Source organism: Rana temporaria, chromosome 2, assembly GCF_905171775.1.
Source record: "Rana temporaria chromosome 2, aRanTem1.1, whole genome shotgun sequence".
Taxonomy (NCBI): domain Eukaryota; kingdom Metazoa; phylum Chordata; class Amphibia; order Anura; family Ranidae; genus Rana; species Rana temporaria.
Genome location: NC_053490.1, coordinates 451,848,046 through 451,867,331, shown reverse-complemented (window position 1 = coordinate 451,867,331; position 19,286 = coordinate 451,848,046). Strand labels below are relative to the sequence as shown.

At 45.8% G+C, this 19,286-nt stretch overlaps 1 protein-coding gene across 1 annotated transcript in view; it reads left to right on the top strand.

The window, feature by feature from the left end:
- Positions 1-6,854: 6,854 nt before the first annotated feature.
- Positions 6,855-19,286, top strand: part of ALDOC (aldolase, fructose-bisphosphate C) — a 28,131-nt gene continuing 15,699 nt past the window's right edge. The window contains exons 1-3 of the mRNA XM_040338509.1: positions 6,855-6,968; positions 12,200-12,323; positions 14,739-14,950. Of these exons, the coding sequence (XP_040194443.1) occupies positions 12,212-12,323; positions 14,739-14,950 (324 nt within the window). The 5' untranslated portion in view covers positions 6,855-6,968; positions 12,200-12,211. The remainder of the gene's footprint in view (positions 6,969-12,199; positions 12,324-14,738; positions 14,951-19,286) is intronic.

Sequence of the window (19,286 nt, the reverse complement as noted above, 5' to 3'; positions counted from 1 at the left end):
ACACACTATGTAAATATTGGAGTCAGTATCTGGGTCCTTCCCCTACATGCTGGTGGTGGCAGCAGGTGTTAGCACCTGGGATTCCCACAGAGTTTTTATTGTTAGTCCTGGACACAGTTTGTGCCAGGGTGGGGGTGGACTGCGGGCGGGCGGTAAAAGAGTGCCCCCTTTCCCCGTTATCCCCTGGGGAATGCTCTGTTATGAAGCCATGGACCAGGTACCTAAAAAAAAAAGAAAAAAAAAAAAAAAGCAGAATAAGGCATTTATGGGTGCGCTTTTTACTGCTGCAAGGGACTCTCCTAAGCTGCATAGTGCAGCTGGGTTTCCGCCGAGGGCTCGGTCTTTTTTGGATCACACAAATCAGACCGCTGTGTAGGTTTTTTCCTTCTGTGCCCTTTGATCATTTCTGAGATGCGGAATGAGAAAAGCCGCTGAGGGCTTTTGTAGTCCCTCACCGCCGGGCGGGAACTCCCGCTTGTATGGATCTGACTGATAGAAGATCCGAAGTACTGACCCGTTCCATGTTTACCATGCTGGGGTCTGGCTTGTGGCCTATTGTGGTCACTACACTGGGGTCTCAGTCGGCGCTGGCGCCATTTTTTGGGAGGTTTTTCAATTACATTGAAAACTCCCATTGGCGCCCATTTTGTCGTAGCCGCGCTATGGCGCAGCTTACATTGTGCCGGCCATTTTCCTGTGGCCGCGTTCTGAACGCGCGGCAGCCATCTTGGAATAGTCCTGACCCCTAGTGCTGTATACAACTCAGAGTGAGCATTTTGCACCAGACAGTGGAGGAGCACTGACTCTCTCCTGAGGTTATTAGGCTAGCGGACCAGCTGGTCCAGGGCCTCATATAGGTCTGTGATGCTTCATTGAATGCTGCGCCCTTGTTATCCAGGGCGTCTGTTTTAGAATGGTTTTATGCACACGGTGGTGTAGTGCTTAACTCCATTACTTGGCAGCAAGAGAGTCATTGGTTCAAATCCGGACACTGACGCCAATCTGCCTGGAGCTTGCATTGTCGCTCCCTGTGTCTGCGTGGTTTCCTCCGGGTACTCCGGTTTCCTCCAAAGGCATGTGTGCATACATCTACATAATATACATACACATTATGTGTGTGTATTATTTAGGGGCAACCCTCCCAGGCCATTAAAGGCCCAGCTGGGGGACTAATCCGTCCCTGGGTGCGTAAGCCGATCACGCCGGCACCCAAATCCTGCCAATGTCCTTCCCTCCCTGTCTCTAGGTGGGAGGGGCGGCTTGCATGTTCACAATTCGGTGAAACCTCCCTGCTCTCTGACCAGTGGGTCTGCGAGGTGGTCTCTTCGGAGTACTAGATAGGGTTTCCTCCTATCCACAGAACAAAGTTCTTTCCTCGTGTCTTCCTCTCCCGGCCTGTCGGTCTGCCTTGGGCAGTGTGGGATTTGCTAAGCTGCAGGGTAATTTTACCTCTCCCGCAGGACGAGAGTTTTGGGGTTTTCTATGGGCCTCAGGCCCTAAATACCTTTGTGAACGTCGGGTAGTTCCGCATGGAATCCATTTGTTCGGTGGTAGCTGCGCTCCATCCGGGGGATGTCCTGACGTCCTCGGACATCAGGGACGCATACATGCATGTCCCGTTTTGCGCATGTCACAGTGTTTTTTTCTGTGCTTCGTGATGAGAGAAGGGTCTCGGTCAGCCTGTGGCCCTCTCCTTTTGAGTCCGCACCATGGGTTTTCAGCTAGGAGCTCGCACTTATCCTAACTTTGTTGGGACAGCGAGGCTTTGCCTCATTGGCTACTTGGACGATTTTCTTCTGAGAGCAGCTTCTGTCTCCGACCTAGTGGATGGGTTATTCCCATTCAGACCCTCCGAAGATTCGGGTGGGTGTTAAACATTTAGGCCAGAAGGTGTAGCTCAGTGGCAGCAAGCCTGCCCTCCATGTGTGCGACCCAGGGTTCAAATCCTGGGCATGCTAGGTTCCGACTCAGCGTTGGAGTATCTAGTGTTGATCCAGACTCCTCGGTGGCAAAGGTCCTTCTTCCCTTGGAGAAATTGCAGGCTCTTCAGTCTGCAGTGAAGGTATTGGCATCACGCAATCGGTTTTCTCTCCGGGCGCCTGCTGGTTCGGGGCCTGTGGGTAGCCTTCTTCAAGGCAGTACTGTATGCCCAGTTCCACACCCTGGTTTTCCAGGGGAAATACTGTCCAGAAGGTAAAAATCCCTTGTCTCTGAATTAGATTCCTGTGCGCCACCTAGTCAGAGTCTCTCTGAGTTGGTGACAGAGATCCCCGACTCTTCGATCCGGGAAGTTGTTTCTTCCTTCCAGTGGTCGGTGTTTATGACGAATGCCAGCTCACGGGTTGTGAACCTAGGGGGTTCACAAAACTGGGGGGGTCCAGTCGGCCCTGAGTCGCTGGACTTGCGTGGACCTACGGCCACACTTCCCTGAATGTGTCTGGTGTCGGTAGCTACCCAGGGTCGGGCCTGGCTAGTGCCTGGTGGGAGACCGCCTGGGAATACCAGGCGCTGTCTACTGTTCATTGTCCTACTATTTTAAGCGATCAGGCTATGCTTCTCCTTATGGTCGACCGATCTGGTTTCAGCCAGACAACGCCACGGCCGTGGCTTCGGTCTACCATCGGGTATGCCGGCAGGCAGTCCGCCAGATGCTGGACCAGGGCGACTGGTCTTTGTGCTTGGGGTGTTTCGGCTCCCTTGCAGGAGGTGAGCCTCACAGGGCATGGATCTCCTGGCCGCTCGTCAACGCCACAAGGGTGTAAAAGTTAGTGGCCAGGTCTAGTGATCTGGTACAGACGCGTCAGTCGCGCTGGTGGCCCTGTGGGGTCTGTATCGGTGATTTTTTGCCGTTCCTCCATGGTAGTTTGCTTCCTCGGCCGCTCCACAGAGTGGAGGCTGAGGAGATCCCGATGATTCTAATCGCTCCAGATTGACCTCGGCGTCCTTGGTACGCTGATATCGGGCGCCTGGTAGCAGAGGTACCCTGGCGGTTGCCAGGGCAGGAGGTTCCTCTGTCTCAAGGTCCCATACTTCCTCCTGTTGTACAGTCACTGACTTGCTTAACATGGTTATTGGAAACCAGACTTTAGGTGACCGGGGTCTGTCTGACTCGGTCATCTCAACAGGGCACTGTAGTCTTCTTCCGGAAGATCTACCGTCGCACCTCTCTTGGTGCGAAGGGATGGAGTGACGTCCACGGACATACTCGGTGTCCAGGGTCCTGCTGTTTTTATAGCTTGGAGTGGATCTAAAAATTGCTTAAAGCACCGTTTGGGGGCAGATTTCAGCCTTGGCTGTGTTCTTTCAGTGGCCTTTTTGCGGCCCGTTCCCTGGTGGGTCCCCTTTTTTTGTGTGCAGGGGGTTTGTCATATACTTCCCCTCTTGGCCCATCTCTTCCCCCATGAGTTTTGACTCTGGTGCTCTTTTTCCTTTTGGAAACATCAGAGAGATTTTCTCTTGACACTATCTCAGAAGGTGGCCCCTTTAGGGGCCTTTACCTCTGTTAGAGGGGTTTCTGAGTTGGCGGTCTTGTCTTGCAAGCCGCCATACTTGATCCTCCATAAGGATTAGGTGATGGTGCGCCCACGACCTTCCCTTCTTCCAAAAGAGGTTTCGACCTTTCATACTTTAGGCGTGGTACGTGCTTTGCGGGTATACCAGCCTACTACGGCTCCGTTTCGGAGCTTCTGACTCTTTTGTGTCGGTGTCTGGTCCACAAAAGGGCCTGGCGGTCTCGTCGACCACCATTTCTCGGTGGATCATACAGGCCGTCATACAGGCCTATGCTCCTAGGGGCGGGCCCCCCCTTCCGGTCACGGCACTTTCGACCAGGGCAATTGGTGCTTCCTGGGTTTTTTCCGACATCATGCGTCGGTCTCACAGTTGTGCGAGGCGGCGATTTGCTCGTCCGTTCACGCTTTTTCCAGAATTTACATGGTTGCTGTGAGTGCATCTTATGATGTTTTTTTCAGCCGCTAGTTTAAAGTTGCACCTCCCCTGTTGAGGAGCTCTGCTTGTTTTGGGGTGAAGTTAAAATTGGTTTTACTGATATATTTCCCACCCCTCATTTTTTGACACTGCTTGGGGACGTCCCACTTGTCAAGATTTAAGGAGCTGTGTCCGTCCATGGACGATAAGAGAAAATAGGATTTTTTGTACTCACCGTAAAATCCTTTTCTCTGAAGTCCATGGACGGACACAGCTCCCACCCCTCCTTTTTAGGTTTGTACTGCTTGTTACGAACTGAGGCTGCAAGCTGCAGTGAGGAGGGTTATGTCTGGAGGGACCGCCCCCTGGGCGGGGCTGTTCAACTCTGTTAATGTAACATGTATTTAACTATTTAACATGTTTCTGCCTAGTCCTCTCCTGTAAACAGGGAACATAACCCACTTGTCAAGATTTAAGGATCTGTGTCCGTCCATGGACTTCAGAGAAAAGGATTTTACGGTGAGTACAAAAAATCCTATTTTTTGGGGGAAATAACGGTTTCATGAATAAAAAAATAACAAAACAGTAAAGTTAGCCCAATTTTTTTGTATAATGTGAAAGATGATGTTACGCCGAGTAAATAGATCCCTAACATGTCAGGCTTCAAAATTGTGCGCACTCATGGAATGGCGCCAAACTTCAGTACTTAAAAATCTCCATAGGCGACGCTTACATTTTTTTTACAGGTTAACAGTTTAGAGTTACAGAGCAGGTCTTGTGCTAGAATTGTTGCTGGCGCTCTAACGTACACAGTGATACCTCACATGTGTGGTTTGAACGGTGTTTACATATGTGGGCAGGACTTATGTGTGTGTTCTCTTCTGAGCGCAAGCTACTGGGGACAGGGTTTTTATTTAATTTTTTTTATTTTTTTACACTTTTTTTACATTTATTTTTTTGATTACTTTTATTCCTATAACAAGGAATGTAAACATCCCTTGTAATAGGAATGGTTTGTGACAGGTACTCTTTATGGAGAGATGCGGGGTCAATAAGACCCCACATCGCTCCTCCAGGCTGGAAAACATGAAATCGTGAAAAAAATTAACCGATCTCATGCCGACAGCCGCGATTGCGGCTTTGTTTACTTCCGGGTACCCAGGTGCAACGTCATAACGTCGCGCACCGAGCCGCCAACGGTTATAGAGATGACTAGTGACCATCTGGTTACCAGTCATCTCTATGCTTCCCATTCGGCGCCGGCAGATCGTTTCTCCAGGTCCCCGATGGCACGGGAGAGCCCGGAGAAGCAACGGATGGTGGAGGGAGGGGGGATGTCCCCTCCAGTCGTCTATAAGAACGATCAAGTGGGGGAACTACCGCTATGATCGTTCTTATGGTGCACAGAATCACCGGCTGTAAAGATGGATATCTGAATGATGCCTGTAGCTGCAGTGTGTCCCGCGATTGTGCCCCATCAAATGCTGCCAGTGTGCCCCATCAAATGCTGCCAGTGTGCCCCATCAAATGCTGCCAGTGTGCCCCATCAAATGCCGCCAGTGTGCCCCATTGCGATTGTGCCCCATCAAATGCTGCCAGTGTGCCCCATCAAATGCTGCCAGTGTGCCCCATCAAATGCCGCCAGTGTGCCCCATCAAATGCCGCCAGCGTGCCCCATCAGATGCCTGCGACCTTGATGATATAAGTGCGGGCCGGGACAAGGCATGGGAGGGAGGCAGTGGTGGCTGGTGCTCAAAATTTTTTGGGGGGCGCAAACAAACTGAACCCCCCCCCATCAATTGCAGCAACTGTGCCCATCAAACGCAGCTACTGTACTCATCAAACGCAGCTACTGTGCCATCAAACGCAGCCACTGTACCCATAAATTGCCACCACTGTGCCATCAAATGCAGACACTGTACCCATCAATTACTGACACTGTGCCCATCAATTGCTGCCAGTGTGCCCAATCAAATGCTGCCAGTGTGCCCATCAATTGCCACTACTGTGCCCCATCAGATGCTGCCAGTGTGCCCATCAATTACCGCTACTGTGCTCCATCAGATGCTGCCAGTGTGCCCATCAATTGCCACTACTGTGCCCTATCAGATGCTGCCCGGAACTTACCTGTCTCGGAGCGGGTCAGCGGCAGTCTTCCACACGTCCTCCATGTCTTCTTCCGTCCTCTCTCAGGTGTCCAATCACAGCGCCTGACGTTCCAGCCAATCAGGTGACCTGTAACAGACCCGGCAACCTGATTGGCTGAGAGGTGGATTCAGTGTTAGCAAAGTGAATTCCTTTGCTTTGCTAACACACAGCTGAGTGAACAGCGAACACCCAGCATGGCGCCTGCTGTTCACATTTTTGGGCGCCTATTAGAGCCTATGGCTCTAATATCGCCGCTGTAATACAGGTGCCCGGCGCCCGGCGCCCGAAAAGGGGACGGACAACAGAAAAGGGGGTGTCAGCAGCGGCCATAGATAGAATCATGCAATGCACAAATCTATCTATGGTGATTGAGCGGTGCAGGGCAGAGGGGGTGGCTTCCTGCATCCTATATGGACAACACCGCCACTGGCGGGAGGGGAAGCTGCCCTGGGTGCATTTGTTTAATGCAGGGTTCTTGTGACCGACTGTCGGGAGGGGGGGGGGGTGCAGTTGATCCATCTGACCGACCGGGGTGGGGATGTGGCTGGTGAATCGTCTAGAACCCCCCAAAAAATATAGCACCAGCTGCCACTAACAAAATAATGTTATTGACAAATAATCCTTCATCTGGCCGGCAAGGACACCGCCTGATGAATTATTAACACATTTACAAGGCTTGATTTCATCAGGAGGACCAAGAAACGGGACACCAAGGTAAAGGGCGGGGCCACCATTGACAGGAGTGACGTCGACACCCCCGGGAGAAGACTAAATCAGCTGGGAGGGGCGTGGCCAGGAGCGGGTATTAGATCTCTGGAGTCACGTAGCTCTGCAGCAGAATCGCATCGCACAGAGCAGATCGGAGGTTTATCATTCATCAATAGAACGTACAGGTGAGTGCAGCCCCGCTCATCGGCTGTGTGTGTGATAGGTGAAGGGGACTTCTCTACTTGCTGCATCAGTCTGTCTTGTTGGTATTTACTTATAGATGAGCTGCTGATCAGCACTTCTCACAGTCATCGGTTGTCTATGAGCAGCTGCTTCTGTTTTATTTTAGGTGTGCAATAGCTTCTCCAGATCATCTGCTAATGGATGGAAGACCTGGAGCTTCAAAGATGGCTGCTGTACATCTTCTGTATAGAAGGAGCCATCAGGGAGTGCAGAGAGATGGGGATGGCTGAGTTCTGCTACGAGAGCAGCTACAAGTCATCTATAGACTGCATAGTGGTTCCTACAAGTCATCTAATGGCATCTATAGACTGCATAGTGGGGTTTGGAGTGGAAATCGAATTCTTCCTTCCTTCCCTCCCCTCCTCCATTTTTATTTTTATATATTTTTGCTGCCTGAGTGCCAGAAATCTGCAGAAATGACTGCAATGCTTCTTATTATAAGACCATCACTTTACAAATGGGTGATGGGGTACTAGTAATAGATATTACCCCCCATTGTACAGAATTAGAAGTAGGCATTTGACAGGTCATGTTTAATTCTTATTGACCCCCCAGCACTCTGCCATGTATTATGGCTGCAGTTCTGTCCGTCATAGTCGTAGCAAGGAAAGAAAGACATTGCTTACCCATCTGTTGATCACGTATCCATTCTTCTGTTTAAATTCTGTTAACATCAGCGCTTAATCTTTCTTTTTTTATTTAAAAAAAAAAAAAAAAAACCTTGACTAATGATGAAATGGGTGTGGTTTTCCTTTTTAATTTTATTTTTTATTCTGATTACTGTTTGATATAGTCTTATTTTGCTAAATGTTTCTTGAACATTCTAATATCTTCTGCTATAGAACTAGGGCCGAAACAACTAATCGATTATGAAATTATTAGATTTCAATTTTTATAATCGATTAATCGGCCAGTAACATAATGGAGTTAAAAAAACTAAAATTGGCCCTTTATAGTACAAAAAAGCAAATTGCTACTGTAAATATTACTTTCACTGTCCCACAGTAAAAAAAATGAACCCCTTACAGTAGTGATTATTTGCTCTTTGTACTTATTTTATTTATTTTTTTAACCCCATTATGTTACTAAACATCTCAGGCCGGGGTCACACCTCTGTGTTTTTTTTGGTGCTTTTTGCAGAAACACACTACAGTTCATTTACATGCTTTCCTATGGGACACATTCACATCCATGATTTTTTTCCAGCTGCTGCGTATTTGGAAAGGACAAGGACTTTTTAACGGTGCTATTTTTTTTTTTGTTCAATATACTTCAATGGAGAAGCTACAGAAAAGCATGTCATGTGTTTTTTAGCAGCAATTAGTGTTTTGTAATCTGGCCCAAAAAAAATGTTTTTCCTTCTTTTTTTTTTTTTTTTTTTTTTTTTTTTTTATTTATTTTTTTCTTAAGGTTTTTTTCTCCGATTAATCAAAACAATAATCGGCCAAGTAATCGATTTATGAAAATAATTGTTAGTTGCAGCCCTATATAGAAGTGCTAATTTTGACTGTTCCCAGACATTAATAAATGGAAAGTGGAGGAAGAGTCAAATTTAATCCGAACTTTATATGGCTGCTTTCACACTGATCTTAAATCATGCATTTTTAACACAGAAAAAAAAAAAGAAGAACCTTTCCCTTTAAGGTTTGATTCACACCTATGCATTTTGAGTGCATTTTGCAGATTTGCACTACAGACCGTAGTCATGTTGGATGGCCTGTAGTGCAAAAAGCACAAAAACTGCATAGGTGTGAATCCAGCCTAAATCCTATGTTACTCTTCACAGTGCGGTGTGTTTTGAAAAGTGCTGCATATTTATTGTGATTTTTCAAAGCTGCCTTAAAAATGCAATGCCTTTTTGAAATGAACGGAAATTCACTTTTTTTTTTTTTAAACATATTTATGTTTCACAGGTGCATTCTGGGAAATTGGCACCCAGAAATGCATATGCATTTTTGATGAGTTTCTGTAATGCCTGTTACATATGTTAATAATAATAATATATTTTTTTTTATAATAAAACATTATTATTAATAAAAAATAATCACATGCATTTTTAACATATTCATGTTTCACAGGTGCATTCTGGGAAACGGGCATTCCAGAAACTCATCAAAAAATGCATATGCCATTTTTATTTTTTGTTAACAGAGCAGTGTAAAAGCACCTTAATTTGCTGACCTCTTTGTAAACTGCCTGTAGTACCAAGAGAAGATATATCCTAGGTAAGAGAAATAAATAAAGTGGATGTTGCATGAACTGGGCCTGATACTTTATGGGGCTAGGTCACTCAAAGGCAATATTTGTGTGTGTGTGTGTGTGTGTGTGTATTATAATTTTTTTTTTTTTGTGGTCTGTCCCATTTTAATACCATGAAGGCTTTTAGGTGAAGAACGCGGTATGGTGTTTATTGGCTGTGCAGCCTTATGAGACAGGCTGGTGGTAGATGAAGGACAATTCAAGGTCATTACATGAATAGGTTTGGCCTAAGGACAGATCAGTCTGAATGAACAAAGAGCTGACTTGTTTCTAATGAGGAACAAAGGAAAATTTATTTTATAATCCCAGTGGAATACGAACTGGTATTTTATTAAGCAGGTGAGAAAATGTATGAAACCTCACTGCCTGCTATGGTCAGACCCTTCTCCTGCCTAGTGATTTTTCTACACAGGCCTGTTTTTTGGGGATGTCAGTCTGTTGTTGCAGATTGCTAATTTTCGCGACAAAGCCTTCTTGTTTTGGTTGCTATGGTAGCTGGTTATCCGTCAGCAGAAGCTGCCACGTTACTCGGATGGTGCACTTACCCAGAATGCCAGGGGGATTCATTATAGCGGAGCATGTAGGCAGCATCTGCCACCTGTAGAATATACATGTTTTTAATTGGCTTGGCATTCATGTTTATCCTCCGATTTATGATTATCTATAAGTGACAGGGCTAGTGGTTCCTTTCCAAGAAGCCCATTTCTTTTACTGACTGCTGTTTCTAGGAGACTTGGAGGAAGCTGTTTGGCATTATCACAAAGAGCTTTGTTGGAAAGTAATCTCTTTAACCATCTCCAAGGCTTCTATCCTTGGACAGTTAAATCATATTAACATTGATTACAGGAAAGCAGCCTCAAGGTGTCTGTGCGGTGACCCAAAGGAGACGACCTTGTTCATTGATTTCACCCTCGCCCCCCCCCCCCCAGTTTAACAAATAACCTTGCAGAATAATAATTTTTTTACCCAATCGACCTTTTTGTCTTTTTGGGTCAGTGTGCTGCTGCTTCTCCCCCCCCCCCCCCCCCCCCTTATGCAGCTGAGAATAGAGGGAATGTGATCACTTGTATAAAAACCAAAAGGGGAGGGGGGGGGGTCCTTTCCTTGTTTCGTTCCATATTTTTTATCTTTAATTTTTATTTTTATTTTCCCCCCTGTACTGGCACGCTGGCGGGAAAATGCACTGAAACAAACGTCTTTATTTCAGGTGCCAAAAAATAGAGGTGGGGGAAATGCTCGAACGCATTCGGACTGCGTTTCTTTGATGTGAACTGGCCCTTAGTAAAACAATGCAGAACAGTTAATAGAGCCGCGAACAATCCTTGCTTGTTCCATGTGTGTCAGATAAACAAATGTAGGGCTTTAATACAGGAACGAAGACCCGACACGCAGGTTAGGTCTGCTACAGTATGTGCCCCCCCCAACACATTTTACCTAGAATTTACTATCACCCCCCCCCCTCTCTTTTTAAGCCACTTCCTGTCTACATAAATTTGCTCCAGCGTCCATTGTACATCCTTGCCATGAACTGGCTTCTTGATGGTGACATTAGTGTACTATGCCTGCCCAATGTGTGTTGGCGTGGCTTCCTTATAGTCTGCATCAAGGGTAAAGAATGATAGGTGTGACCATGCAGCAGCACAATTTGAAGACCGTTGTCGCCCCATAAAGCCCAGCCATGCATGGAATTGTTCTGCAGGAACTGCCCATGCATGTTAATCCATGCATGGGCAGACTGGTTGTTTACAAGTTGATCCCCCCAAGACTACGTCATTTTATGACAAAACGCGCGTTGGGAGGTTGGACGTACTGACGTCATCTCGCTGTCCTCGTTTGTGGGAGGGTGTTCGCTTATTTTCTGGCCGGCTTTCTTTTTATCTTGTAAAGCCTCGTACACACATCCGACAAACCTTCCCTTGGATTTTTGTCCGAAGTGATTTGTCCGGTCACACCCATAGCATACACCCACTCGGACTTTTCTGAAAACTTTCCCAACATCAAGTGTTTTTTCTGCTCTTTACCGCCACCCTTTGGTTAACTTCTACTATTGGTTGATTTTAACATTGGTTCTGAGCATGCGTATTTGCACTTTGTACAAAAGTCCGATGGCTTGCTGTACACACGGTCGGACTAGGCACCATCAGACTTTTGTTGTCGTAAAGTTTGTTCGTTTGCAGACCAAACTTTTTGTCCGCTGAAACCCGAAAAAGTTGGTCCGATGGAGCGTACACACGATCGGACAAACTTGAAAACTTGTTGATTTTGAAGTTTGTTGGCCGAAAGTCCGACCGTGTGTACGGGCCTTTACGTGCAATATATATAATTTTAATAATAAATTTGAATGTGTGATTGTAAACTATATTACACTATGTGAGCTCCCTCTGAGAGGCATATACATTAATTGATTTCTATGTATTTCAATTGAATTCACTTTTTTACCAATCGTATGTATTGGTTCAGCATATCGCATGTTTTGGGATAATTTTCATTTCACTTTTTAGGTTTCTATAGCGCAGCTTTATTTTTGTAGATCCAAAAAAATTACTGTACAACCAGCCTGTTGGGTTTTTCCTGTTAGTGTGGCTGGCTTATAAGCTTACAACGCTTATCAATGTGTTCTACCAGCAGAACACAATAGCCCTCTGGGAGGGATTCTACCATCAGCACTATATTGATTGGGGGGGAATCAAGCAATTTTCTTTCTTTTCTACCTAATGTATGGCCTGCATAAAAGGAAGTGCTGGAATGAGGACCTTCATGGCAGGATCACATATTTGTTGTAAAATCTACATATTTAAAAAGATTGCAAAAGTTGCTTTCATTAATTTACTTTTGCAAAAGCGTATGGAATTTTAGTGAATAACTTTAGAGTCGCTTTATGTACATGCTTCCTTTCTGTCTGTTTTGTCTCCAGGAAAAGTCCAAAATGACCCATCAATATCCAGCACTGAGTACGGAGCAGAAGAAGGAGCTGGCTGACATTGCCCAGCAGATCGTAGCTGAAGGGAAGGGTATCCTGGCAGCTGATGAGTCTGTAGGTGAGTGATGGGGGGACAGATACAATAAATAGTGGGAGTGGCTATCTCTAGCTGTAAAATACGACTTTATGACCTCTTGCAAATTACTGCTGCAGCTGGTCGATGTAAGTAGGTAGTTCTTTTTGATTAAACATTAATCCAGGGGGTAGTCGACCTTTAAAGAGGTGAAGATCTACCTGAACAACATGGGAGAAGTCGGATATCGCCGGGTATGGTGTTGCCTCCTCACGCCTGATTTAAACCTCTAATTGCCGTACTACCGCGTCTCATTAGCATGTATTGCACAGCAATTGTGGGTTTAAATTGGGTGGTGAGGAAGCAACATATTGCCTCCTCGTCACCTGTCAAACGCACTCAGATCGATTTTCAGAGGCGCAGCAGCATCTTCTGCACTTGTGAACGAGTTCAAAGGTGTAAACGTGCTGCAGTTGCTTTTGGTGGGTGCTACCACCTGCCGATCGTGACCCATTCAAGTAAATTGGGGGGCCATTCTGCAAGCGCCCCACAACTGTATGCTTCTGTGGAGTCCAAGGGGTTAAAGCAGGTGGTGAGAGCAACGCTGCCTGCTTTAACCTTTTTGTTTGCTGTACGGCACAAAGTTGCACATCAAAACTCCTGCATTTGGAAAGTGGCTCAAACCCTGCAGGATATAATCGGTGGTGGCTGGTGCTCAAAATGTTTGGGGGGGCGCAAAAAAACCCCATCAAATGGAGCCACTGTGACATCCCCCTGCCCCCCCCCCCCCGGGGTATTTAACCAGCAGCCCCGCACCCCGTTCGCCCACTTGTTATCTCTGACTGGAACTTGCCCTGTCTTGGTGGCAGCGGTGAGCTATGGGTCAGGTGGCAGCGGTGAGCTATGGGTCAGGTGGCAGCTCCTGTGTCCTCCATGCTTCTGCCGTGCGTTCTTTCTTTCTGCTAGATGTCCTAAAGGATCGCCTGTCCTTTCTGATCGCCTGTCCTTTCAGCCAGTAAGGTGACTGGTAACAGACCTGCACTTTTTTTTTTTTTGGGGGGGTGTTTACCCCTCAATAAGGGAGGTAAACCTGAATCACAGACATATATAAGAAGGCACAGAGGAACATAATAAATATCACAAGTATATAGCACTAGGAATACATAATACATTTTTTTTTTATAGGCACAAACATCTTCCTGCGTCGTCGTACCCCCCCCCCCCCCTTTTTTTTTTTTTTTTTTTTTTTTTTTTTTTTTGGGGAGGACCGGAAACCACCATATAGTAAAGGATGGTAGTATCGAGCTGCCTTTTAGGTGTCAAGGCATGTTATATGTAAATATTTTTTTTTAATAAAGTTGAATTATATAAAAAAAAAAAAAAAAACAGACCTGCACTTTCTGATTGGCGGAGAGGTTGTTCAGTGTTAGAAAAGCAAATTAATATTCACTTTTCTAACACACCTGGGGGCTCTGAGTGCAATGCTCTGCGCTCCGAGCCCATCCTATTTTGAAGCCTATTGGAGCCTATGGCCCTAATCAGGTGCTTCAAAAAAACACTCCCGCCACTAATTCACACATCCTGAAAGGGGCTGGATGCATGGATAGCTTCATGCTGTGCATGAAGCTATCCATTACTGATATAGGAGGGGGTGGAGCCTGTGCGCCCTTAAAGTGGAGTTCCACCCATAAATATAACATTACATCAGTAGTTTTAAAAAAAAAAAAATGTCATGTCCTTTAGATGCCTTCAAAGTGTTGTTGCTAGGCAGAATAGTTAATCTTCCCACTTCCTGCACCTAGGTGCTTAATGCTTCCTAACCTACACTGCACAGACTCCTGGGAATGTAGTGGGTGTAACTTTCCAGGAGTCTGTGCACTTCCCAGTCTCAAAGAATCATGTGACTTGGACAGCACAGGTGCTGAAACCTGATCTGACACTGCTTGTGCAGCACTGAGCATGTGCGAGATTTGCAAGGCTGAAATCCAGGAAGTCATACAGTCTGGCTTCATGATGCCCACACTTAAGATGGCCCCAGTCAATTTCTATTTTATAAAGTGTCTAAATGCTGTAACAACCTAACAAAACGGACCTTAGTTTACAGACTAACTTTACTAGAATACATTAAGCTTTTGTATTACAGGGGTATTTATATTTAAAAAGTGAAATTGTGGCCGGAACTCCGCTTTAAACTTTTCTCAGCTGGAATTCTCACAGAAAAAATGCGATGGAGCATACACACGGTCAGATTTGTGACAAAAAGCTCACATCGCACTTTTCTCTTCAGGAATCGCGATCGTGTGTATGAGGCATAAGTATGCCTTGGTCTAGATGTTTTATGTACCACAACCTGTTGAAACAAAATGTTTGCCTTGCCTCTGCTATTGAAGACTCTTCTGTTTGCCGATTTTTATTTTTTTGAACTGTTCAACTTACTATTGGTGAAATGTCTTCCGTCAGGGAGTATGGCCAAGCGTTTTAGCGGCATTGGCGTGGAGAACACCGAGGAGAATAGGCGTCTGTACCGTCAGCTTCTCTTCAAAGGCGATGAGCGTATGCAACAGTGTATTGGTGGCGTCATCTTCTTCCATGAGACCATGTACCAAGAGGCAGACTGTGGCACCAATTTTGTCAAAATGATTAAGGATAAAGGCCTTCTTGTAGGAATTAAGGTAAGAGTTTGGAAATGCACACATTGTGTTTAATTACACAAACCAGGAAAAACCCCTTAATTCAGCTGGAATAAAAAAAATATCTCATTGGACGACTCCATGGACAGGCTTCAGAACATTCAGTGTACTGTGTAATATTTTTGTCTAACCCTGTCCTTTAACCACTTAAGGACCGCCTAACGCCGATATATGTTGGCAGAATGGCACGGCTGGGCACATCAACGTATATGTACATTGATCTTTAAGCCCAGCCGTGGGTCGCTGGCGCGCTCCCGTGACCTGGTCCGAAGCGGCGGGACCCGCGGACCTGATCGCCGCTGGAGTCCCGCGATTGGTCCCCGGAGCTGAAGAACGGGGAGAGCCGTGTGTTAACACGGCTTCCCCATTCTTCACTGTGGCGGTGTCATCGATCGTGTCATCCCTTTTATAGGGATCCACAATCGATGACGTCACCCCTACAGTTGTAAACACACATTATGTGACACATAACCCCTTCAGCGCCCCCTGTGGTTAATTCCCAAACTGCAACTGTCATTTCCACAGTAAACAATGCATTTTTTGCCGTGAAAATGACAATGGTCCCAAAAATGTGTCAAAAGTGTCCGCCATAATGTCGCAGTCACGAAAAAAAATCGCTGATCGCCGTCATTAGTTTTAAAAAAAATAAAAATGCAATAAAACTATCCCCTATTTTGTAAACGCTATAAATTTTGCGCAAACCAACCGATAAACGCTTATTGCGATATATATATAAATATCGGGGCTATTTATTATAGCAAAAAGTAAAAAATATTGCATTTCTTTTCAAAATTGTCGCTCTAATTTTGTTTATAGCGCAAAAAATTAAAACCGCAGAGGTAATCAAATACCACCAAAAGAAATCTCTATTTGTGGGGAAAAAAGGACGCCAATTTTGTTTGGGAGCCACGTCGCACGACCGTGCAATTGTCTGTTAAAGCGACGCAGTGCCAAATCGCAAAACCTGGCCTGGTCCTTTAGCTGCATTTTGGTCTGGGTCTTAAGTGAACCTGTTGCCAGAGTATGGACATTTGAGTAGTAAATGAGCTTTAAAAGAAGACCATACTGATCTGAGAATGAATTGCTCTACAGTGCCTGCAGGTCAGGTCCAGCGCAAGCCGTAGGCAGCTTAAGCAGCCGCCTGAGGACACCAGGAGTGGAGAACAGTAAAATCTAAGGAGCGGAACTTCGGAGCCCAGTGCCGGGGCAAGTTCTAACACTGGGTTCCAGTGACTTGCCTGGCAGGGGTGTGCTGGTGTGAACACGTGGCTTGTATGCGGCCCCAAAATCCACCTTTTTGCCTAAATAGACAAAAATCCTTTCACCAGCCCTGCTGCAGGTATGAAGTTTGCAGCAAAAGCACTAAAGTCGTACAGCGCAGTTCAGTAATGTGTTAATGACCCATTTCTGGTGGTAGACCAATTCAAGAAATTGGTGGTAATGAAGACCAGCTCTGGGCTGGTACAGCTTACTGCACAGGGCTGTATCCCAGGCATCATTCAGTTTATGGCTGAGAAATTCTCTGGCCGACTGCTACAAACAAAGGGGCAGGGATTGTGGTGATGTCATCACCCAAATATGTCCATACAGCGTAACCTCGGATTACGCGCATAATCCGTTCTAGGAGTATGCTCGTAATCCAAAGTACTCGCATATCAAAGCGAGTTTCCCCATCAATGGGAAAATAAAATCTTGTTCTGCATTGACTTCAATGGGATGCAATACCGCATGTGGCCAGAGGCAGGGGGCTGCTGGAGAGCCTCAGAAACTGCCCATGGACACTTTGGCTCACCTCGGAAAGACTTCCTACCCGAGATTTGCTGAGGTCAGCCTTTTTGTGCATTTCTGAACGGTGCCGATCGGCGACAACCCATCCCCCCAAGGCCAAAAGTGCTACTGCACATCGCTTTGGCCTGAACTGTGCTAGTTTTGCGAGACAACACTCGCAAAACCGAGTCACGATTTTTTTTAAAATGCAGTGCTCATATTGCAAATCGCTCATTAACCGCGTTGCTCACAATCCGAGGTTCCACTGTATTTGGGGAAATGATTTGTTACTGGGTGAGCAGAGCCTAATTAATGGGGGGGACTGGAAGCTAGTACCCCTCCAGGTCCATCTCACTTTATAGACCACTTGTAATAGTGACCTTACAACTATGGCCTTGTACGATGGTACCCGATCCTGATCAATTTAAAAATGGGACGTAAACAAAATAAAATTTTAGAAATGTTACAATCGCCTAATTGGAACCTATACAGAATCGCCACCTGATCCAACACCGACAAGTATTGCTATACAGCCAGGAATATTGAATTTTAAAATGTATAGGTCTGATCAGTAAAATGTTCTTCCAGCAGAGGTGTGTGTGTGTGTGTGTGTGTGTGTGTGTGATTTTTTTTTTTTATTATATATATATATATATATATATATATAATCTCTTTCACTCCCATCTACCGCTCCTCCTTTACATCACCACCCCAGGAGAGCCCCACATTTACCTTGCCACAGCACTGCTCCCCTCTTATATTCCCCCACCCTCTTCACGTCACCCCTTGTCCCAGGCTATGATTCTGGTGTGAACCAGCCCTAAGGCCCCTTTCACATTGAGGCGTTTTTCATGCGGTAAAAATAGCGCTGCTATTGAGGCGTTTTTCATGCGGTAAAAATAGCGCTGCTATACCGCATGAAAAAACCTGCCCTGTAGTGTTCAATGTGAAAGCCCGAAGGCCTTCACATTGAAGCGGTGCGCTAGCAGGAGCGCTCCAAAAGTCCTGCTAGCCGCATCTTTACCGCGGTATAGGAGCGGTGTGTTCACCGCTCCTGTACCGCGCCTTCCCATTGATTTCAATGGGAAAGCGCGGTAATACCGCCCGCAACTAACACTTTTTCGGCCGCTAGCGGGGGTTAAAACCTCACCGCTAGCGCCCGAATATCGCAGTAAATATGACTGTATAGCCGCGCTACAAGTAGCGCGGCTATACCGTCACCGCGGCTGCACGTCTCAATGTGAAAGCAGCCTTAGGCCTAGATTGCCTGATCTGTAGAGGGCACTGATAGGAAGGAGGAGCAGGGTGAGCTGAGCTTCGAGTAATTGTTAGAATTTTAAAGGAACACTGGCAGTTTGCCAATTCAGGGCAAAATGTCTTCAAGCCCCCGCCACTCCCAACCTCCCAAGAAAGTTCTTCGCTAATCCAGACTCGCTTGTGACCCTCTTGCTGCAGGAGTCCATCCTGGGTAAGCTCAAGTGTGGGAGGTGACCCTGGTGGATGTTTGGTTGTTATGCATTCTTAAAAATGTTGCTTTTGGTGAAAACTCAAGACGTTTCTTTAATGGCGGATATATACAGAACATTTTTAAGTTAAGTCATCAGGGCTTGTTGCCTGTCTTCAAAATCTTCTGTGATCTCCTATGCTGAATTCAGGCTTCAACATGTTACAATGATTTATAGTACAATTTTTATGGGCTATTTTTCACAAGATGAAATAGACTTGCGCTTTCCATCTTTGGACTTTTCTTTCTTACCTTCTGTAAATGACATTTCATAAAACATGTACAGTACCCTTAAATCCCAAGCGGAATAAAAACAATTCTTTGCAGCGGGACATCCTCGTACTACAAGGGTTAAATGCTCATTAAATCTAAGAGTACAGGAATAAACTGAAATATTAATCTTATTCCTTGCTCCAGCAAGTTTGCAATTCGGCTCTGTGATTCGGCCCCTGAAGTTTCTTCTCTTAAAGGGGAGGTTCCCCTAAAAATAAACTTTTAACATTAGCATTTCCCACATTAATGACAAATAGAATCGGCTGGTTTTATAAAAAAAAAAAAAACGTCCGTAAGTACCGTTTGCTGTAGCCGGTGCGCATGCGCCGTATAGAGCCGCACCGACGTTCGGCTTTTTTCGGCATCTCGTGACGCGATGTATGCGCCGGTCTGATGCCTGTCCATCAATTAGGAACGCCCAGCCCCACCATCGTACCCGGAAGTGGCGGTGAGAACGGCTACAGCAAACGGTACTTACGGACGCTTTTTTTTTTTTTTTTTTTTTTTTTTTAATAAAACCAGCCGATTCTATTTGTCATTAATGTGGGAAATGCAATGTTAAAAGTTTATTTTTAGGGGAACCTCCCCTTTAAGCAGTTGCCTTCTGATATGACAATCATTGCATTGCTGGATATTCATGAATGTGTTGCCAAAGTTCTGTGTGGTGTTTAAGGATGCAGTTATGCCTTATGGTGTGGTACATTAGAAAGAATCCTGCTTACTCCAACTTTGGGGCAGTTTCATGCAAACTACGTTTTCCATAATGATGAATAG